Consider the following 23,560-nt stretch of genomic DNA (forward strand, 5'->3'; position numbering starts at 1 on the left):
AAGTTGTGTAAAATATCTATTAAAAAAGAAATCCTGATTCCTGATACAACAGGTGTACAATGACTTATTGCAGTTGTAACAGTACCTAGGAAGCAAGATAAAACAATGATAAATATTGAACTAACTGAACACCTTCAGTTCACTAATGAGTGTTTGAATAAGAAATACTGCATTTTTCGAAGGGAAGTTATTTGTACAACTACCATGGAACATTAACAATCAGCATGTTGTAAGTGCACAGAAATGCCCCTTTCTACAGTAATATTTTATCATGCCTAATCTGAAAAACAACATAAATAAACTGAGATCACAGCTCCAAATAATTTCAGCATGCATTATGGTTGTATTTCTTTCAGTCAGTACAAACTTATGAGCATTTTTTCTTTCATTTTTCATAGTCTCTCAACAAGTTTATGGTTTAACAGGAAAAAAAGACATGTTATCAAAATGTTTCTTGTTTTGCATTCAGCAGGAACACAGGTTTGCTTCTATTTTTTGTGTTGTGTGTTTTTTTTTTTTTTTTTTTTTTTTCCTAAAAAGAGCTCTCATGATAAGAAGAAGCATCAATGGGGACATTTCATTGTGCTCATATAGTAAGTCAGAATGGTCACAGAAGCTTCCACTGTGTTTTCAGTTCAAACAGTGTGTAGAAACTCCATTCGGGTTAACGCACTACGACACTGAAACCCAAAGTGTTTGTTTCTCCTGAACCTCTCGGTCGGTTGCTGCTGGCGCGCACGTCAAAGGGGCGTTGTCGTTGTCAGCTCTTCCGTTCTTCAGAACTCTTTTCTCACTGCTAGAGCTCAGCTTGCAAATGGTCTTTATTCTGATTTATAAATAATTCCTTATTTTATAAAGCAGATACTCTGACAATGTTTCCTCCTGAATACTCAGGAGACTCTGGCCTATCATCTCCTTCAGGTGTGGTGACTGGAGGTGTCGGGATGCTAATTATTGCTGTAGTGACGTAAGGCTGCTCACAGTTTAGTTTAACACACTCTTCCACTTTGGCATTTAAGCTGGATCGGCTGGAGGAAGAAACAAAAATCCATGAAGAAAGTCCATTTTACCAAAAGTGTGCCATATCCCACTACCTCAGCTGGTCCTCTTCATGCTGTCATGTTAGAGGGCTCAGAGGCTTGGTACCAAGTAGCACAGTCATTACTCGACCCTGAAGGCTTGCAGTAGTAGCCAGACCCCTGTGCACTCTCTAACCTTTGCATTAGGTGCCCCTGCAGCAGATGGTCCTCTGGCTGTGCCAATGAGCAGTTCCCCTCTCTCCCTTCCTTCCAACAGTATTTATAAAAGGGTCTGAGCTCAACATCTAAATGTTTCTGAGCAGGGAAGGTATTTGGGCTGTTGACTGGAGAAATGGAGCTTACAATAGTCAAGGAATATGTTACACAAAAAGTAAGGGATAGTCCCAGTCTCCAACTGAATTCTACGCCATGATCATTTTAAAGAACTCTTTTTATGTTGTGTATCCTGAATAGTGAGACATGGTGTTGCGTCTCACTGTTGCACTGTATATCACACTGTGTGCACTTACTGAGGTTGTGCGAGGTTATGCACTGAGTGTGCCACACTATATGCTCTGATTGACGCTGTGTTAATGTGCCCCTGGGCTTGCTGTATCTTAGTTCGATAAGGACATAGAGCAGTGCCTCAGCATTACGAGAAACTTATAAAACTCAGGCTCTATTGAGGTGAGACTGCACCCTATGTTTTGTGCTTGACCTTGTTTTTGGCATAAAGCTTGTGCTTTGTGTTTTTGTGTACTCTGTGACTAAAAGTATGATGTGGGGAAGTCCTCTAGCAGACGAACAATGGATCCAGGCAGAATATTTCCTGAAAATCTAGGACAAAGATTGCAGCTTTGTGCTGGCCAAGATGTCCCATTGCAAAACAGCTGAAAAACTTCAACAGCGATAAGCTGCTGAATCGTTCATGGAAGTGAAATCCAAACTTAACTACTTACAGTAAGCTACTCAAAATGTCACTTAACAAGACAGAATCTCTATAGTAACTAGTGCTGAAAATGCTTCTTTTTTAATGAAGATATATTTGAGTTCAATAGAAACCATTTTTGAGTCTGCTGAGATCTTTGCTATATTTTCAGAGGTGGTGGTCAGATATACCTAAAAGCCAAATGGCTTACTTATGAGAGTAGAAAGATGTTCAGCACACTACAGCCTCTTGAACTGCATTTTCTTCACTGTTTTAATAACTCCTCAAACCAACAAATATATTTTTCTCATCTATTTCACATTTTTATAAAGAAGAGTTTTTCAAGACTAGAGCACTTAGGACTCTGGGAATCTAGTTTTATTTCCCTTTTCTGTGAAAATGTGAGGAAATGTCATTCTGCCTGTGTTTCTAAACCAAATTAATAGAAATGACAGTGACAGAACTTTCTTCCATTTTGCTCATCTTGTACATCTGAATTGCATATCTTTCTACTGCGGGCTTCCTCTTATTTTGTGTTCATCATGGCTTGTAATAGTTAGGCCTCTGTTTAGTCTGGAACTCCCAGAAGCTATTCTCTGCAAATACTGCAAAAAAGTTTGTGGCGAGGACAGGAAAGGGCACAGAGGGATTAGAGAGAGAGGATTCTATTAGCTCAGATTAAACTTGGAGCAAAATCAGTGACATTTACAAGTGTTTCAGTACTCCACAGTACTTCAGTACTAGTTTTGGACAGCTATTTTGCTTTAACCTGTAACTTCACAAGCTGCCTATGGAGGCCAAAAACCATCTACATCTCTTCTCTAACAAACAAGGGTGGGTCAGCTCTTGGAGCACGGATGCACATAAAGTACCTGTTAGACAGAGGTGTTCTCTCCACACATCGGATCTGGATGGTGCTGAGCTCCTGTACGCTGCCTTGACGGCTGCCAGTGATGGTGGTGTTTGGGATGCGGTAAGTCTTTTTATGTCTCCGTGAGCAGCAAGTGCTGGTAACACCTTGTTGAGATGAGAGAGAGGGGCTGTGGCTTGGGGGTCTATTGACTGTAGAAACCTCCATGCAGCTCTCTTCATAGACTTGTTCATCCACAAACTCATGATTCTAGTCCGGAGGAATCCAACACAGGGACAAAGCACACACACAAAGATAATTAAAGTGAGCATATTAATAATGATTGTTTAAAGGCTTGAAATGACACATTTGAATAGACCGGGAAAGTTAGACAGCTTAGTCTTGATTATAGTGTTTAGCCTGTGTTAGCCTGGGCTGAATACCAAAAAAAAAAAAAAAAAAAAAAAAAAAAAAAAAAAAAAAAAAGTAAGCACAGGAACGAAATGCTCAGACTGCTAGCTTTAACTATGAAAAAAATAATCTAAATTATTTTGTAAAATATCACATGAATATAATGTAGGTTGTATTATTATATGTATAATTTACAGAGAGCCACAAAATAGAGCATTATGACTATTAATAAAAATGTAAGTGGAGCTTATGTAAATGCCCTAAATGTAATTTGGAAATAAATAATATTTACTATATTAAACTATAATAAAATAGAACTAATTTGTATTTTTCAAATTAGTTTATAAAGCTTTATTTTGAACTACATGTTAGAAATCAGGATTTGAAATAGTATCTGTCAAGGTATGCATCTATTTAAAAGAAAAAAAATAATTAAACAGATCAGGAGAAGCTGAAAGATATAAAAAAAAATCTCCAAAAGTTCCTAATATGTTATATAATTATGATAGATCAATATTCCAAAATCAGTTTAGAAAACAGAGACTTTAATTAAATGAAATGGTCTTCATTCATGCAAACTGCTTAAACTCAGCACAGACAGTAATCTTAAAGGGTTACATAGAGCTGAATCAAAATTACAGCCAATAGCCAGTTTATTTTAACTCAGTATGTGATTCGGGAGCTCTTCACACAAAGCAATGATTTCCACAATTTCTTTGTATGCTAAGAAGTGTGAAATAGCAATGTGGCTTATAAAGTAAAGGGAACAAATAAAGAATATTTATAGTAATTATAAAGTAGCCACCCAGATGTCCAGTAGAGACTAAAATGTTTATGTATTATTTGAGAAAACCTCCTTTTTAAAAATCTCCCCAGTTCTGCAGGAATCACTGTGCCTACCCTGGGAATGGCTAAAGAAGCACGCTCTGGGTTGTTTTATAATCTTCACAGTCTTGTTCGCTTCAAGGTTTCTGCGTTCGCTTCAATGCCTGTTGCATTTTCACAGAATACGGGAAACACATGGGAGTCACAATTATAGCCAAATTTTTGCTAGAAATTGAAATATCTTCATAGGTATAATATTATTTTCGTTTCTTCTGTTCTCCTTTGCCTAAACATAATTTTGTGTGGAATCAAGCAGTGTTGAAGAATACCGATTTCAAGTGATATGGGAAGAGAGAACTCACTTGAAAATTCCCTTTTTATAAGGCATACATCAGACATAAAACAAGATTCTAAATATGTTCACATAGTGGACATAAAATTCAGAGGAAAAAAATGACCTAATAGCTATCTTTAGATTATATTCAATGGCTTCTAGTATGTTTGCCAAGAATTCTGTTAGTTTTCTGACTGAAAGTAATTTTGCGCTTCCTAAACATGGAGCAACCAACAAGAATTCAATTAGCAGTAGCCATTAAAAAGAGTTGTAGAGTGAACTTTTAATATAGACTGGAAACATTTTGAAATAATATAGCAGCTCACATTAATATATTAGACTGTATTTATTAATTATCTGTTCTTATATCAGCTACAATTATCCTGTAAAATAAAAAATTTTGGTGTAATTACTTTCATTATGAATGTAATTTTCATAGAATTGCATCTGTGGCCTGCACTGTATTTCTTAGAGGAGAATAGATCTTACTCTACAGACTTTAAATTACTGGACAAGATGAAAAACAGTTTTGTAGGCTGATGCTCACACAAAATGATATTTCAAAAGATGAAGGAAGGAAGAAGCTGTATCACTTGTGCTACTATAGAGGGAATCAGCAACATGCCAGATCCCACAAGATCCACAAAATTTCAAATTCCTGCATAAATATTTGGAATACATGATCTGACCAGGCAGTTGCAAACAGAATGCAACTTGGAGCTCCTACATACATTTTTTTGTTCATGTGTTGTATGGACAGTGCCAGAAGTTGGACCCAAAAGCCAAGAAAATCAGGAAGTAAATTATATGCAAATTTAAGAAATAAGATCATACTTGCTTTATAGACTTTTTTTTCTTTTGTTAGAAGAGGATGGTTTGAAAAAAACAAAAAGAAAAGGCTTACATGTTCCACTACTATGATTAGAGGAAATGTGAAAGTTTTAGTGTTGAATCCAGCTCCCACTAAATGACTAGATTTTTTTCTATGATTTCTATGAGAGTTTGACAAGACCTATGGCTACTACTGGCGTTTTAAAATATGTTTGTAATCAACGGTGAAACAATTGCAGGCAAATTGCTATTACTGGGTTCTAGCACAAAAAGTCTCAAAAATATTACTAAAGTACCCAGCCTGAATCTTTACTAGGTAACTGCATTATACTATGAATAGGAAGCAAGACATTTTATGCTACAACGTGTTAGATCATAAATGAATATTCCAAACGTCAGCATGAAGGAAACATAAGTACCTGTGAGATGACACATCACTATCTAAATGACACAGCAACTGGGCCATTTTGCTTAAAAGCAAATGTTGTCAAAACGAAAACAGTTAATTATAGGCATATCTACATTGTATTTTAACTTGTTAATGTTTGTAGGGGGGAAATTTTTTCATCTCTTCTTCAAGCAGTAGCAGTAAGACTTCTGCAATGACCCTCTTTTTATCATGTATAACAGAAGCATTACTGTGTCTTTTAATGAAAATCTAAAACCAGAATATAAAGATACAATAAATAGCAAAAAGTTCTGCTATGTACTCAAAAGTTAAAGAGAAGTTTCAGAACAAAATTTTCACTGAGGTGCAATTTTTTAACTTTGACAGGTATCTAAGTGTCTTTAAACGCTGATTTCAAGGAGGGATCGAGACATGCTTTGAGGGAGAAAGCCATGAAGTAAGTGGCCTTTGAGAATAAAATACTTGATTCTCTGTTTCACAGTTCTAGAACTGCCATGAGTGTTAAGGGATGGATAGGAGACGTTTATTGTTACTTGCTAGATTTCCAAATGCTGTTGACAGAATAGACGGGCATATGCAGTCAGAGACAGGAGGGGATTCAGCTAATGTTCCCTACTGTTAAGCATCAGCAGAAGGGGCTTTTACATCTGAGATAACTGCCCAAAACTCCCTGAGTGGTCAGAACAGGCATTTCTGAGATGCAGATAAATTTAGGCCTAAAGGAGGCCAGAGCTTGTCGGGGAATCTACATCTGAGCTAGCTGTCTAGACAACGTAGGTGCTTGTATCTGGTCAGATGGATCCTATTGAGAAACTCTGATTTTTTTTTTTCTTTCAGTACTTCCTTATGTATAAAAATGGATAAAATTATGGAGTTACCTCATAATCCAGATATTCATCACCTACTAATTTGGTATCTAGGTTTTATACCATTTGTCAAGAAATGCCATGGTAAGGTGCATACTGATGGCCACTATCATATAATTTTTTAGATGCAGCTGAAACCCATAAAATTAGATGTAAATTTGTAAATGGCAGTTTAATAGATGTTGACCAACTTACCTACAAGATAGGGAATATTCTACATGGCAATATAACCCCTCAAAAGTATAAAAAAAATTGAGATAATTTTAGCATGCCTATTTACTAAATCTATGAAGATTAAGTTCAACATAACTAGTCTTTATGTTCTTAGCTTCCTTAGGAAATGATAAAAGAGGAAAAAATATAAAATTAGGCATCATTTGTGTTATTGTTGTGACATTATCTGTCCAGAATTATACTACTGGTAAACACAACATTTTAATTATTACTGAATCGTAACTTTGCTGTAATTTACTATCCTTCAAAGCTGTGTAATTATCCAGGTATTTACCAAGGAAAAAGGCAGAGCGCGCATGGTAAGCAGTCCTTTTGATTGATAAGGAGTTTCAAATTGAGATAAGTGTATTTGGGCTTTTATGAATTACATCACTGATTTCTACAGGGATGTCAGTGTCTAAACTGAAGCCAAAAGCCTTTGAAGCTTTGCACCTGCGTCTGGATTAAATGATCGATGCTTCAAAATAAGATGCCCAGGGATCTTCTCTTGCAGTCACTGCAGTCAGAATAATGCTCATATCACAGGAAACACCTATATAGTGCCCAACATTTGCTCGAGCAAAAGCTTGCTTTGGCTGCAGAGTTTTGAATGTGTAAGGACTACAAATTGTGCCTACAAGCAGTACTGCAGAAAAATAAAAAAGATATATTACACAGAATATGAAAAACCATACTGAAGGTCACATCTGCAGCTCGGCTATATTCATGCCATTTCACTGATGCCAGAATCTTTTACTCTAAACGAGGCTCCTATCCAGGATCTCTTTCTGCTGTTTACATGCAGTGGATATAATGTTTTGAAAGAAGATATAATAGCATTTTTTCCTAGCTAATGGATGTCATATAAAGGTTTATTAATTAGAAGAAATACTGAAAAAAAAAGCAGAATTAGACTAGAGGTTAGAAGTGTTTTTCCCATAAATTCCATTTTCTTACCGTGGTTTTTTCCAGGCAGTGAAGCAGGTGGTGGTGCTGTGTTTCAAAGGAAGAACCAGATTTGCTAACAAAGGCCTGTTCTTCTTCACTGGAGGACTGTTAATACATAGAACTGTATTATTCTCATTTCTGAACAAGAGGGCTCTTATCCAAATATTTGATCAGAACTAATCTGGATTGTATACTGTAGCGTAACTGCAATGCTTTATCTACATAGTATAACCCAAATTAGCTTGGACATGATTACTCTTTTGCTTGTTTGTTTTTTAATCAAAATATTTTCTATCCTTCCCCTGCACTCCTTTTAAATGTTTCCTTCTTAGATCTTTTATGTATAGATAATTAGCACAATTCATAAGGGTAGTCAACATGTTAGCTTTGAATGTTGAATCAATGCATACTTTAAATGTAAGTGACAGTAAAATACTTTTTTTTTCCTGAGAATGTGCCTCATTTGAAGGAAATTAAACAAGTTGCCCTCCTGGGATCATCTCAGAGCACTGAAGAATTTGTGGTATTGCTGCTTACACAAAAATTCACATCAGTGATCCCAGTCTGCTGAGTTTGGAAAGTGTACAGCAGATGTTACTGACACAGAATGAAGAATTAAGTAGAAATCATCCACTGTTTATTAATTGCTTTCATAATTGTTCACTAGAAAGCAGCAAACTAAATAAGGAAGGAAATAGGAGAATAGGAAATATTCAACTCTGGGATATTTAAAATCTGCTTGGCAATTAAGCAATTTAGTATCTCTTTAGTTCAAGGATTTGAATTGTTTCAAGCAGAGGAGGAGATGAATGTTCTGACTACCAGGATTTTATTCTAAACTGGATGGCCACTTTCTCCTTCTGGCTATATGTTAAAGTGTTAAGCTTTTTAACACTTTTAAAACAGAAAGGGCATAGAAAAATGGAAGCCTCCTGTATTCCTCAGGGAATTGCCTAAATCCCAGAAAGTGGTAGGAATTAAGAAACACTGTGTCTTCAGTCCTCCCCCTTGGCTAGCTGTGAGCAGCCCCGACACTGTCTCCAGGCATCTTGTGGAGCTATGGCATTGTCGGGGATCCCATTCCCAGCCTCCGGCTCCCAACGCTGCATCTTGGGATCCTCAGCTGGGGGAAGGTGCCAGGGATTCGCCTCAGGTGACGTTAGGTATCTACGAGGTAGACACCCATGTTGGAAGTAATCACTGAGAAAAGCAGATACTTTCCAGAGAGCATTTCTTGTTCTGCAACATCTGCCCATGAGAATGATACTCTGGAGTTACCTTTTTTCTCTTGTTGGCAATGAAGGGAGGGTACCCAGATTTTGTCACCCATACTTTAGCTGTCTAAAGCAAAATTAGATGAATCTCCCTTATGTCTGGAGGCAAACGTTTCCTGTTTTAATGAAGTCTTCTATGGGATCTGCCCCTAAAAATATGGTTACATTTGAACGTAGCATTTCTATTTAGCCATTTCCCTCATTTTTTATACCTCATCATCAATATTCATAAACTTCCTTTAACAATAATAATTGTCCAATTCATTCTTCCTCAATCTACATCTGAAGGTAACATTGCCTAAAGACCCGGGCAGACTTGTCCTGGTGATATATAAACTGCTGCAGGGCTATTATTAAGCTGTTACTCTGGAAGTGGATTATATAAAAACGTTACCTGCTGCAACTGGTTACTCAGTAAGCCATTTCGTTTGCTCTGCATGTAGGCATTAGCACTCCCACTCTTTGCTGCACGAATTCGGGCAAGTCTGGCTTTCTGTGTAAATGAGACAAAAAGGAATAGTGTCACTTATACTTGTATCCATTATGCTGTTTATCTGAAATGGCTAATTGAAATCAGCCACTTATCAATACCAACGGCATAATCACTGCAAGGATAGGATCTCTAGGTGGGGCAAATCACATTTATTTTCCCATTTAAAAAGCAAATGACAGTGAAGTTTGTATTTGTTTGCATCAACAAGTAAGAACAATGATACTGGAGAAGGGATTACAGATTGGCATGGAAGTGCCTCTTTCTTTGTGTGGCTGCAGTTTTGCTCTTCCTCGTACTCTATAGGTCAGGAACACGGCTTCCATCTCAACGGCTCCTGCAGTGAAAATCCCTTTAAAGAGGAAAAATGGAACAGAAAAACATAACATTTCAACTGCTGTGAATTTCCAAGGTTTCTCAGAGTGTTTTGATTTTTTTTTTTGTATAAGAGAACATGATAGCTGTTTGCACACCGACTGCAGTCTAAGTTTCTGAAATCCTGCCAGGAGACCTTTTAAAGGCTCTTTTACTTCTTCATGTCTGCTTGCATAATCAGAATTAATACTTGCCACCATTGGTCATAATCTGACCATCATCTGTTTTTTTGGAGGCAATAGGCATCAAACAGGTGAGAGAGATGGAGATCAGATTAGAGATTTCTCAGGTGAGGTTTCTTGCTTGCATAGGTGGTTTCCATCCCAGGGGAGGGGGTGGCTTGTAAGCATAGGATGTTTTGAGTTCCTGCGTTCTATAGAGCAGTTAGAAGCCAACATTACAACAGAACACGAAGGGAAGAAAAAACCCTCTCTAGCCCAACATCATGGAAAAGAGAAAAAATTATAGGATTTCTGGAAAGCTATCCTGGTTTAAGCAATTTTTGTGGCTGGTTCCTTATACGTCAGAGGGAGTCTGTCTTCATGGCTAGCCTTCTGATTCTGAAGGCCAAGGGCAAAGCAGCAACTGGAGTTGAATGACTGCTGCTAAAGCACAAAAGAAGACACAAGCGAAAAACTTGAAAAATGAGTTTGATAAGGATTTCATATCTGATAATTACTCAGCTGATATTTCCAGAAAATGGAGGGAGCACAGTTTTCCCGCCTTAATTCTGTGGCATTAAATGTTGTTATGGAATGATTGAGAATCTCCGAGCACTTATAGCAGCTTGGTTACTGCAACTGCCAAATCTTCTCTTTGGCATGATTAATAATTAACTGACTATGAGGAATGACTCAACATCATGCTTCTTTGCACTCAAACTTACAAAAGCGTCTTCTCAACAGTGAGCCAAGTAATTCATGATAGTTAAAAGCAAACATGTTATATGTCATGTATTTATTATCATTTAATTGTTTCAAAAGAAGAGAGGATAATGCTGTGCGTGTTTGCATTGCTGAGTCAAAAAACTTGTGAGAGCTTTTTAAGTTGCCTCGTTTTTTTGCTATATCAGCCATATTAGAATAACATTTTGGTTTCCTGTCTTACTCAGAGTATACAGCCTTTCCAGCTGGAATTGTAAAAAAACTTTTCATAGTGGTAAAGTGGTAAATATAGTGATAAATAACCAGGAAATGTCCTGGTTAAATTCCTGTCCTCTCCTTCCGCCTGTTACCACTGGAACAACAACTGCAGCTCTCCTGCTTTGTCACTGTCCTCTCATGCCGACCCTAGCGACTGGGCTGGGAATAAATGACTCTTTCAGTCATGGCTTCTTTCTCTGATGACCCCCAGTTGAACAGTGCACAGGCAGTCCCGCATCCTGCAGTGAGCTACCCAGTTCAACCTGCAGAAGAGAGGCCCCGCAGAGCTGACGGGCATAAGAAATGGTCAACAGTTCTGAGCCCCGGGACCACACATGCTCCTTGGTGGGAGCATCTGGGGCCAGTGGAATGATTAGGGCTGGGTTCTCAGGGCTGGAGATTAAAAACTCCCTCAGACTGATAGAAAACACATTATTTTCAATGTGGAACTCGTCAGATAGAACACTGGTATGATGGGATGAAGATTTAGAGAAGAGCTTTACCAGTACCACAGAATTCAGTCATGAGACCAAAAAAGTACACTGGGTTATGTTTATAAATATGTTAAAGGTCTCTCTTGACAATACTGATTAACATTAGAAACTCAAGATGCTTTAGAGATGGTACTGAAGGAGGCAATACAGAGTCCCATAAATAAGTGACTTTTTGGTCATAAAAATTTCTTTAGCTCTGTTGCTTTTCAGTGTGCTCTTTATATAGGGAAATTCATTAAATTTAATGAACAAACATTTTACATACATTAGTTACACTTTTTCCTTTAGTCATTCATATTCATTTTCTCTTTTAATGACAGAAGTAGTAATTACAGTGCAGCACAATGTAATAAATATAAAAAAAATAACAGTTCATCAGACTATCTTAATAGAAGTGCTACGACAGTATAATATTAAGTTGTGCTTTCTATCTGAAGATCTCAGGTTGCTTTGAGAATATGAATTTATTGGGCCTTAGAAAGTTTTTGTGAGGTAGAAACTAATAGCTTACATCTTTCTAGCTGGGACTCATTAAGATGGCCAGAATTTACATCACTTACTGAAGGGAAGACAATAAATTTATTACGAAGACAGGAACCAGATACAGTGGCTTCCATACTTATACTTCCGTTTCCAGCAAATACTTCTGAAACTAGACTTATTCACAAATCTATTACAGTGATAAGATTTTTTTTCAGTGCTTCTACTTGATTTAAATTGGAGCCTCCAGTGTCCAACAACTCCTCACATTTCCAAGCAAGGAATCATTAAAAGCTTATATCAGCTACAAGATTTTAAGGGCTGTGGACTGGGGGTTCAATTTCCATGGAAGACACCAAGATGATGTGAGGACATCAGAAGCACTATGGTTACAGAAGAATTGTATCTTCCTTTTGCCTGTGAAATGCATTTTCTGTCATATACAACAGAAGGGGAGTGATAACTGCCCCTTTCAATCACTGCAAAGTCCTTCTAAGCTCTCTCTTTTCCTACAGAAAAAGAAAGGATTAATTCTTCTGCAGTAAGTTATCTTCTTTGCTCTAAGCCTTTGGATGTTTGTGAAACTCTTTGATTTCTGTAATTTTTACTACTTCTAGGACAAAACCAACACAACTGAAATAAAGTTATTTTAGTTATCCTGATGAAATTCCACCATGATCATCCCATCTGAAATTTTCTAAAGAAACTGATGATCAGTTCCAATTCTTAGAGCATCCCTTATATTTGTACTTTACTTCTCTTTCAAATACTTAACATTTTTTTTCCTAACTTAAAATTTTACAGGTTAGAGGTGGGGCCTTATCTCTGATTGGAGGTTGTGGCAAACACAAATAGTGCTCATATTCTTGTTAGATCATGACAAACACCTTACAAAGAGAAACCACTGGTGATCAGTAATTACTAGCTCTGTCAGGTTAACAAAATTGCACATTTATTTCCATAAGGTTTTAAATAGTGAAAAACGTAGCGCTAGGGGGCATTTACATCCTCCAGTTTTCAGCACTCAAGATCCCTTCAGCTGCCTGGCTGTGATAAGAGAGAGGTTTCTTCAACAGGGCAAAGCTTAGTGAGCTCCCATCAATCTCTTTAGTTTGCTATGGGAGAAACCTAGGTAGGCTGCCCTTCCAGTTTAGCACCTACTTATCCCCTGTTCCCTTCTGCTGTTGCTCTCCGAACTACTTAACTATCTTCCTATGATGCTATAAAAGTGCTAATTACTTACTTTATGTTTGTTATTTGTTCTTGTGATCTTCTAAAATTAAAAGGTAAAAATTCTTTCACAGTCCTTGTGTGACTCCTAGAGCCATAGCCAAAATGATCTGAATATTAGTCACATTGTGTTTACACTGGTTTTATTTGGTCTTTCATAAGTTCATCCTATATACTTACTTTCAAGTGAAAAATCACTCCCATATTTCATGATCTGTTCTCCTAATTTTCAGTAATTGCAAATAATTGACTTTAATAATAATAATAATTTAATAATGATTAGCTGACAATAATTTATAGATGTCAACTTGCAGTAGAGAAGAAAGTGCTGTTTACTTTGTACATTAGTGGATGTGGAATTAAATAAAGTTCATATTGCCTTTTTCCAAAATATATTCACTTTATTGCTTTGTAAACACAAGTTTTACATGCTTTTGTGCTATATTTAAAAAATTTGACTAAGTTCTGTTAGCTATGTTTCTGTGACCCCGCTTAGCTTAGTATCCTATTTAGTTTAAAGAAGTTATATTATCCAGTATGGTGCCTTATTGCAAATGCTCAATTTTGGATTGCTAAATTCTGTTAAGCAGTTGTTGCAATTTATCCTAGAGCTATTTGTATTTGAATAGTAACTAGTTATTTGTAACCTAACAAACAACTCATGTACAATCAGTAAGTAAAAAAAACCAACAAAAAAATCAACAACATCCTCCCTCTCCTCCCTCTCCCCCCACCAAACTCATTCATTCTTCAGGCTATATGTTGCTATATAGAGGTAAAAGGTCACAATCACATGAAAGAATAATTTTCTGTACAAAGTCAGGTTTTGGAGCTGATGATAGGTTTTTCCCTCATTCTAGGGAAATAGTGCTTGGGCAACAAAAATTAAGGTTCCTCCAGTTATCAGGAAATGAACAATACTAGAGAGATGGATCTGTGCTTAGGACTTCTTGGCTAAGAGGATAAACTACTTTTGTCTCTAAAAGATGCAGAAAATGGCTGGATGGAAAACAAGGAGGACATCCAGCAAGAAATGCACCATTTAGGGAGAAGAGGACATTATTGTCATGAAAGGTGCTGCAATACGTGGGATGGAGCTCTGCAGCTATGGTGCCATTGTGTGAATAGAAACCAGTTCCAACTTGGTTGTATGTATGTGTGTAGCTACCCAACTGGGTAGCTGAGAAAAGCTCCAGAAACAGGTTTCTTCAAAACTGTCTTCTCAGTTGTGATATATCTACTTGAGAAAAAATCATAGCAACACTATAGGGCATAATTAATTCTGCTTTGAATGTCAATTTCCATATCTATTTGGGGCAATTTATTTATTGACAAGATAATTCAGATCCTTTTACTATATTGTCTGATAAAAGGGAAAGTTCTGATAAACACAGATGATTTTTCCTGTTCTTTATGCGAGATCTACAGACATATTGCTGTATCCCTTTTACAGCAATGTACTTCCATGATTGGAAGCAGGATATTCTTTTAAAACACGTTGAAAATGAGATGTATTATAAATAAAATATTCTCTTCCATCTTCTTCTGAGCATTAACATGCAGCAATTTTTTCCCAGTGAAAAGCAAATGATATTGCCTAATCTTGAATGACTGTGTAGAACTTTGCAAATGCATATATTGATGGCCATGATGGCCAACAAATTTAATACAAGAGACAACATTTTTCTGCTGAAAAATCTCAGTGCTCCTGAGAGTAGATTTCTGTGCTGCACTAAGGGATAACTCTCCCTTGAGTCTCTTTAGAGCCTCTGTCATTTTCCCTTTATCATTTCTGAAGGCTTCCTTGATTAAACTTATTCATGAAATTTTGGTAAAGAAAGTGTTGTAATTCAAATATTCAGCTCTTGCAATTAGGTGGAAGCCTGCTCTAGCCCACAGAAGTCCGTCTTCTGCAGTTCACGCTGTGCTCCATGAAAGAGAACCTTATCCCAAGCTCGTGTTCTTTGGTCTTAGAGAGTAAAAATAAGGCTAATGTCTAAGGAAACATTTACTTTAGAAAAGTGGGTAAGCTTCTATTGCTCTCAAAGAGGCAGGAACTTCAGACTTCAAGGATTTGACCTTTTTGCTTCAAAATTCATATACAACTGCATAGCTACATATTGATTATGCAGTAACCAAGTCCTTTTTTGTTGACTTCTTTTTAAAGCTCATCAGACCTAATTACTTCACTTCCAATTACTTCATCCTGTCACTTATTTTAGACTGAGACAGAAAAATAATTTTGCAATAGCAGATTATCTGTGGAAGAGACACATCCAATGGCAGGTTAAGCAGAACTGAAAGCCATCTCCTCTGAAGCAAGGAGAGTATAAACGTGATTACTGCAAATCTTTCATCCTGTTTGCATTGTTTTGAGAAGCAGAGGAAAAGACACCTTGTAAGATTGTCCTCATCTCTTCATATTCCAGCTGGTAACATACAACGAGTTCACTGTTTTTAGATGACAAAAAGTCAGTTAGTAGCTCAGTCAGTTTCTGTTCAGGAAGAGATTGTGCAGGGTATGAGACACTCTGCTGATCTAATTTTCACAAGGTATTTTTTAGTGTTCATCTCTTTCTCACTGGAAGTGCAAACAGACTTATAAAATCTTGCTCCACATCATGCAGCAAGAGAGAGTTTCTATCTGAATTAAGGCTGGTTCTCTTCTTTGAAGTTTTTATGAAAGCTCAGACACATTGATTGCTAGATCAAATAGGTCTGTTATCCATGACTGGCACAGTACTCTGAGGCACTGTAAAGAAGCACGGTGTTCTCTCTGATGGATACTATTCTTTCATCGTCTGCTGTGATTACATGAACAGAATTGGAAAAGTTCTATACAAAAACAATGTAGTGTGAAAGTAATTTATTTTCTGAAATTTCCAGTTGCAGGAGGCAGGAAAATACAGCTAGAACTAGTTACCTGCTAACACATGGGACAAAATAAAACGCAAAAGAATATGTGGAACTAGCAGATAGGTAAGATATGATATCTGGATCATTGAAGCAACTTCTATTTGAATTCTAAGTGTCTCCAACAAGAAAGACATTACATTTCTGTGATACTGCTGATTTTTGTTATGGTCACTTTTCTCATAGAATCATAGAATCAGTAAGGTTGGAAGGGACCTCTGGAGATCATCTAGTCCAACCTCCCTGCTCAAGTAGGGTCACCTAGAGCATGGTAGACAGAATTGCATTCAGGTGGGCCTTGAAGAGCTCCAGAGAAGGAGACTCCACAACCTCTCTGGGCAACCTGTGCCATGGCTCTGTCACTCTCACAGGGAAGAAATTCCCCCTCACAGTCAGGCGGAACTTCCTGTGCTTCAATTTCTGCCTCTTGTCCTGTCACATGGGACAACTGAAAAGAATTTGTCCCCATCCCCTTGACACCCTCCCTTCAGGTACTTGTACACATTGATAAGATCCCCCCCTCAGTCTTCTCTTCCCCAGGCTGAAGAGGCCCAGCTCTCGCAGCTGTTCCTCACAGGGCAGATGCTTCAGCCCTCCGATCATCTTTGTAGCCCTACGCTGGACTCTCTCCAGTAGCTCGATGTCTCTCTTGTACTGGGGAGTCCAGAACTGAACATAGTACTCGAGATGAGGCCTCCCCATGGCTGAGTAGAGGGGCAGGATCACCTCCCTTGACCTGCTGGCAACACTCTTCCTAATGCACCCCAGGAGACCATTGGCTTTCTTGGCCACAAGGGCACATTGCTGGCTCATGGTCAACTTGTTGTCCATGAGCACTCCCAGGTCCTTCTCTGCAGAGCTGCTCTCCGGAAGGTCAGCCCCCAGCTTGTGCTGGTGCCAAGGTGTGGCCATCTTGTGGGTGAGAGTACAACATCTTCAACCGAGGCTGCTAACCGAACTTCTTGGCCATATCCCTCTGCTTCTCCTGGTTCTAAAATACTCCAGGAGTGGTTTCACTCTGTACATTTATTTCACTTCATTTCTGTAGAACAATCTGTTCAAAAAGGTGGCCAGAAAGAAAAATACAAGCATTTTGCACATCTAATCCTGCTACTATTGCCTATATGAGGAAGATGAAGCCTGTGGTGAGCTGTGTGTCCCTTGTCTATGTATGTGCTCCCCAGCTATAGCCCGCTCACAGCTGGAGAGCCGCGATCTCTGAGTTTGCAGGGGGAAGCACCTTTCCTGGAGTACAGACAGAATCAAAGTTATCCTAATGGCAAAGAGAGGCCGTGGGACCACAAAACGATCAAGTGGCATGACGCCTTGACCTTGGTAATATCTTTTGTGTTTCCAGTCTTCTGACTGCCATGATCAGGGGAAGAGAAAGGAATGCATTATCAGGGGTTCAGGTGCTGATATAGGCTATCTGACCTGCTTCCCATCAGAGGGTTGGGAGAAGTGGATAGAGACTAGTATTTTGGCAAGGATATGGAAATAAAGACGACTGTCCAGGTTTGGCTTCATCTTTTCTGACAAATAGTTCTTCCTAGCACCTCACCTTGCCCAGGTGGGGCCATGAGGAAAACTGCATTTCACAGGGCTCGTTGATATCCTCCTAGTGAGATGCTCAGTACTTACTGAAGTCAAAGAACCTGGAGATATAGACTTTTACTTTTGTCTTTTCCTGATTGTGCTCTTTTTCTGAAGTATTTTAACCAAAGAAGAACTAAGGAAACAAGATCCCTAATAATCAGAACCCCCAGAGACTGAACTGGGAGTTAAACACATGGCTAAGTGAAACAGACAGTTAAGACAGACATTAGAAATAATAGTTAGATTTTGTTTTTTTCTCAGAAAACTTTGGAGGAAAGAAAGTCTGCCTGAAAAATATAGAAAATACCTTCAGTAGGTGGGACTGCAGCTATTGTCTGAAAATACTGGATCTAATCTAACTGTATAGGCACAATGAAGTACCACCATAATGAAACTGTACATTTTGGTATAAAAGAAAAATCAACATTTTTTTTCATTAAAGCAACATCTCATTTGCATCTGAGGCTGAGGCTAGGCAAGTAGCATATACATATAACAGTCTTGTTAAAAAAATCATATTTCAGGGCCCACAGAATATAAAATGTTATCTTTTACCTATTGCTCAACAACACAAGAAGAGGAAAGAATTAGGAGCTCACCTTCTGTGCCCTGCGCTTGTCTGCTCGTTGATTCTGGTGGTAGATACGGCTGAAGTTGGAGACAATTACAGGAACCGGCAAAGCAATGACTAAAACCCCACTCAGGGAGCATATTGAACCAAAAATCTTGCCAGCTATTGTCTTTGGCACCATGTCACCATACCTAGGTTAAAGAAAACAAAATGTTAGTAAAGACAAAACTCTTCTGAAGTGCTGAATTTCTAGTTGAACTAATTACACAAAATTTTACTTGTCTTGCAAATAATTCTTTATGCTTATGTATATAGATAATACACATGTGCACACATAGACTGCATGCTCAGTGCTGTACACACACGTTTTTAGTTTCAAGCTAATGATGGGTATTCAGTCCATCAAACTGTTAGCATCTTTATTTTACCTATCCTAGTCTTAGGATAAGACTCTGTTGCAATAGAGAGACAGAGAAAGCCTGTGCTAAGGAAAAAAATCAGAATGTCTCAGTTAAGTCCCTGCTCTTTTTGTTCCTTAGAAGAACTCATCAATTTCCTTTGACTCTAGCAAGATCCCAGGGAAACCACTTGGTAAAATAGATGTCAAGCTGAACAATCTATTATCTCACTAAGTTGATATAATACTTTAATTTAGGAGGGTAGTATATCATTGGAACAGGACAAGGAGGTAGTGGACTTTCTATCCTTAGAGATTTTCAAGGCTTGATCTAGTGTTGCTGGTAGTCCTTCTTGAGTAGGAAACCAGTCTAGCTGAAATCAAGAGGTCCCTTCCAACGAACTTTTCTATGATTCTATGAACCAAATATTTTTTCACTGAGCCAAAAGCATTTTCCAACAAACTCAAGCCACAATCAAGCAACCAAATAAGTTCTTACTGCAGATCCTGGCAGTGCTCAGAATTACCATAGCTTGAACATACTGCATTCCACATGCTGGATATTGTTTTGTACAGCTAGTAAGAACACAGTGCTGCTGAAGAGCATAGAGAGATATTCCAATGACAGTTTATTAAGAGATATCTATTCTGCACTTTGTAGATGTCCATATGTTATAGGACAAGTATATAATTACATACTACAGAGTTTAAAAAAAAGTTAAATTACTTTGAAGTACCATTCTGTTTTTAACTTTACTGTATTTTAAGTTATTTTTAAACATTTATGTATCATTTGATTTTATCTAGTATGCTTGCAAACAGAGAGATAACACATTCTCTATTGCAAAGAATTTGCAAATTATTTAATGATGACACATTCTCTATTGCAAAGAATTTATAAACTATTTAATATAAGACAAGGTGAGGAATAAAACTGTAGCGTTTGCAAAGTGATATCACGAAGATAAAACCTGTCTGTTCAGTAGGAATTAGAAAGATAGTAGAGAAGATTGAGGGAATCTTTAAAGCACACATTCTGTACCTAATCCTGAGGAAGGAGACAAAAGAGCCAAGTACATGAGACTACTGAGAAACTATAAGGGGTTAGGCAACACCTTCCAGCAATGAGATGTCAGCATATGTCAATAGGAGATTACGTATCGCCTTGCAGATGAAGATGAATTCTTTGTAAGATAAGAGGTATTTGTTTAATGGCAAGATTCAAACAGAAATAATAAGGATGACCACGTCTCAAATTATTGACTAAGATTACATTAGATTAAAAGAAAAAAAAGACATGTTTTGTTGCTTTACAAGGCATGTCTAAGTGTAGAATATTCACAGGAAAAAATACATCAATATTTGCACCAGCAAACCCCTCCACTTTACCAGAATTCAAATACTGTTAATTGCTGATTTTGTGACATTCAGAAATAGAGAAAAAGATGTTATGCAATAAAATCCATCTTATAAATAATTAGTATAGGTGATTTCAATTACAGGATGTGTAAAACTAGAAAAATACTAGGAAGAGATTCATACTTTCCGTCATATTAGCATTTTCACTTCACAACCTAGGCATTTGTGGTTCTTACCTTTCTTAAAACAGGGCTGACTAGCAGCTGTCAGGAATGATGCATGCCCAACCGCTCTTTTGGGCAGGGAACTAGATAAATAACCTTTCAAGGTCCCTTTGATGAATGGGATTCCAACACCTAGATAACCTGCAGGGTTTCGGGTCAAGTGGCAAGCCTTGTGGTGGGCACAAAGTTGGGGCAGAGTGAGGGGAAACTCAGAACTGCGGTTGGCATGGGGCCAGAAGAGGCTGCTCGAGGTCAGCAATAACTTGGCCAGTGAATACTTGTTAGGGGGTGTGCTGGGTGACATGGTTCTTGCTTAGGGTAGGATAAGTGCTGGGATCAAATCTCTAGTAGTTGTTAATGGTTTTACAATAATAGTTACCATTTTACTTAAACCCTTCAGATATGATCTGAGTATTTTCTTAAATTGAAAGCAAAGCATATCAACAAAAAGCTATTTAAAAGACAATATATATTTACATACACCTGACACTGCTAGAGCTTGAAATGCAGCATTTAAACACATCTAGTACTACTAGAACAGATCTCTTGAATTAGAGTCCTAAACCTAAATTTAGATACCTAAAATTATCATTGAAATGCAGAATTGCTGAATTCATGTAAGCTTACATTGTCACCAATGGCTGCTCTAGACAGAAGACATTTCTGGCTCTAATTCATTTGCTTCGAAGCAGCTGAGGGATATAGTTCATCCTGTTGATAATGTGACACTATAATTATATGAATCTACTGCAGACTGATATTTTAGGAGTAGTGACAGGAACTATTAGCTGATCCATTTTAAATATTTCAGTAAGTATGCATGTGAACCTGCCTAATGACATAAGGAGATATCTTTTCACAGTATTTCAGTTGTGGAAAGAACTAAAAAATTAGGGTTGTTTGGTATATGAAGGGTTTTTCTCAATGTTTTTCTTGCATTCCGGGCAAAATGACAGGTGAATGCTTTCTATGCTTTTCTGTTGCTTTCTATGAAATAACTTGGACTTGATTACTTTTTTATGTCAGCTTGAATAAGCTTCAATGCATGACATTTTCCAAATGTGATGGTTTTTGTCCATTGTTTAGTACTATCATTCCCATTATTAAAAACTCTAATATAATTAGATATTCTCCTGTTGATAAACACTGTGATGGAGATGTTTAAATGAGATCAAGGTAAGAAAAAAAAGACTATCAAGAAATTAGGCTTCCTGAACAAATTGAGAAATGTATTTGCTCACTTTTGTAACAAAGTAAAGTTTTTACTAAATTTGCCCTGGTTAGCCTTGCTTTTTTTTGGGACAATGACACAGATTTTAGTCTAGCACAGGCATGACTAGAATTGTTAAAGAAGTTCCTCCTGCTGGATTAAACATTGCTTTCAGTTAGACCTTATATATCACTGACTACCACCAACGGAAGCTGTGGCATAAAACGAAAGAAAAAATTCTCCCTTCATTCATCTGTTATTATTTTATTCCTAGGAAAGGCTGAACAAGAAAAGAGTGTAACTCCATTTTCAGATAGCTGGGTAGCTTTGTGATTCTTCTATTTAAAAGGGGAAAAATTACACTTACGTTCTAAAACAAATTTTGATTTCTGTAGAAAATCTGATCTCTTCAGTCATGGAGACAATAAATATGGAATCTCATTAAGCAATTTTCACAGAATGACTTTTCAAAAGAGAACTATTTCAAGGTTTTATCTAGCACTGCCCTACTTGTCTCCCTATTACTCAGATTGTAGCTGCAAGCCTATTCTCCTCTGCCTGTTTTCTTCCAGCTGCCGTCTTTTTATAGCTTTGAATACAGTCAGTTCCACGTATGCCTATTCTTGTGGCCCAAGCTCAAGTCAGTATTTGGGCCTTTATTATTTGTACTGACAATCTAATTTTGTTATATCAAAAGTGTCATCACAATATCGTATGTTCCGGGTGAGTGAAGAAAAAGAGCTGTAACACTGATCCTTGTTACCAATCATGTACAATCTACTTCATTAGCCAAGAAAGGCAAGTGAAAAGAAGATGACAAAATGGATGTGTCAATCAAGTTTTATCAAACTGCAAGTCAGAAACTACACGATCAAAGTAGTGCCTTGGTTTTCCAGGACATGAAGAAGTCAGACGTATCAGTGGTGATAGCGCTTCGCTCTGCGGGTGCGTGTCCTACGCTCACTAACAGTGGCATAGCAAAGGGATGGATTTAAAGCCAGGTGTGTTTGCCTCAGTTGATTGCATTCAACAGATATGTGTTTGACTCCTCACTGCAAGGGATAATAGCAGATCAGTGGATTCCTGTCTTTTGCAAATGAATACTGGATCTTTCAGAGTACTGGTTCAAGTAATAGGGGCATGATTTCTAATAGCTTTGCATGACAGATTTGGGGGCATGAAATGCAGCTTGAAATGCACACAGAAGACTAAGCTGGTGTAGGACCTTGGAAACATGAATATATTTGGGTTTACAAATGCACGTTCCATAACCCTACCAGCAGGTCAGCAGAACTTATCCATTGATACCCACCTACCAAAGTGATTTTGTTATTTTGACTAATGAATAGAATATATCTAATGTTGCATATACATAATTCAAGAAATCTCATACAACAGAAGCTGTCTGTAGCTTCATAGGCCATTTATTTATTCCTGAATCTAGTTAAGATACCTTTCTAATGAAGAATTCAGATACTAGGGGTCTGAATTGTAATTGAAACAAATCACACTTTTTGGCCATTATTCCTTTAATATTCTAAGTGTATGTGAGGGACAATACTGCTCATTTCAGTTCTATTTGTCTCTTTGATCAGAGAAGTAATTTTTTCAAATGAAAAATAACTATTTTTGAGAGTAAAATAACATCCAAAGATATTTTTATTTAGCAGTCTCTCTCTCTCTCTCTCCATCTGTGTGTGTGTGTGTGTGTGTGTGTGTGTGTGTGCATGCACAAGTGCGTGTGTGTTGAGATCAGAAAATGCCAGTTTGGAATAGTTTACTTCAGACAGAACCCCCTAAAACATACGATCCCAAAAATCAAAATAGGAATTTATAGGATATGAGTAGTATCAATAAATCCAGGATTTGCATTTCTATAAAGATCAAGTAGTGCAGGCTGATACTGAAACACACATTAAGGAAAGGCAATGTCGATATTCCAAAAACCTAGACGCAATAACATTTTCTGCCACTAGGGGGCATAAACACCATTTAAAAATAAATATAAATGCTATTTTTTTTAAATGCATATGTTACAAATACATGTGCTTTCTCTCCCACCTCCTTTGAATTAACTTACATTCTCTTTAAAATCTTAGGTTGATTGAGGTCTGTTATTTGCTCCTGTTTTATTTGCTGAAAGAGAAAGCTAGTAACATATTTTCAAACAC

The 23,560-nt window shown here is 37.5% G+C and overlaps 1 protein-coding gene across 1 annotated transcript in view; it reads right to left on the reverse strand.

Moving 5' to 3' along the window:
• Nucleotides 1-850: 850 nt before the first annotated feature.
• KCND2 (potassium voltage-gated channel subfamily D member 2) overlaps nucleotides 851-23,560 on the reverse strand; it is a 278,015-nt gene continuing 255,305 nt past the window's right edge. Inside the window, exons 2-6 of the mRNA XM_062566844.1 lie at nucleotides 18,228-18,390; nucleotides 9,303-9,401; nucleotides 7,644-7,739; nucleotides 2,820-3,067; nucleotides 851-1,028 (exon numbers count right to left, since the gene is read on the reverse strand). Of these exons, the coding sequence (XP_062422828.1) occupies nucleotides 851-1,028; nucleotides 2,820-3,067; nucleotides 7,644-7,739; nucleotides 9,303-9,401; nucleotides 18,228-18,390 (784 nt within the window). The remainder of the gene's footprint in view (nucleotides 1,029-2,819; nucleotides 3,068-7,643; nucleotides 7,740-9,302; nucleotides 9,402-18,227; nucleotides 18,391-23,560) is intronic.

Source organism: Rhea pennata, chromosome 1 (assembly GCF_028389875.1).
Source record: "Rhea pennata isolate bPtePen1 chromosome 1, bPtePen1.pri, whole genome shotgun sequence".
NCBI lineage: Eukaryota > Metazoa > Chordata > Aves > Rheiformes > Rheidae > Rhea > Rhea pennata.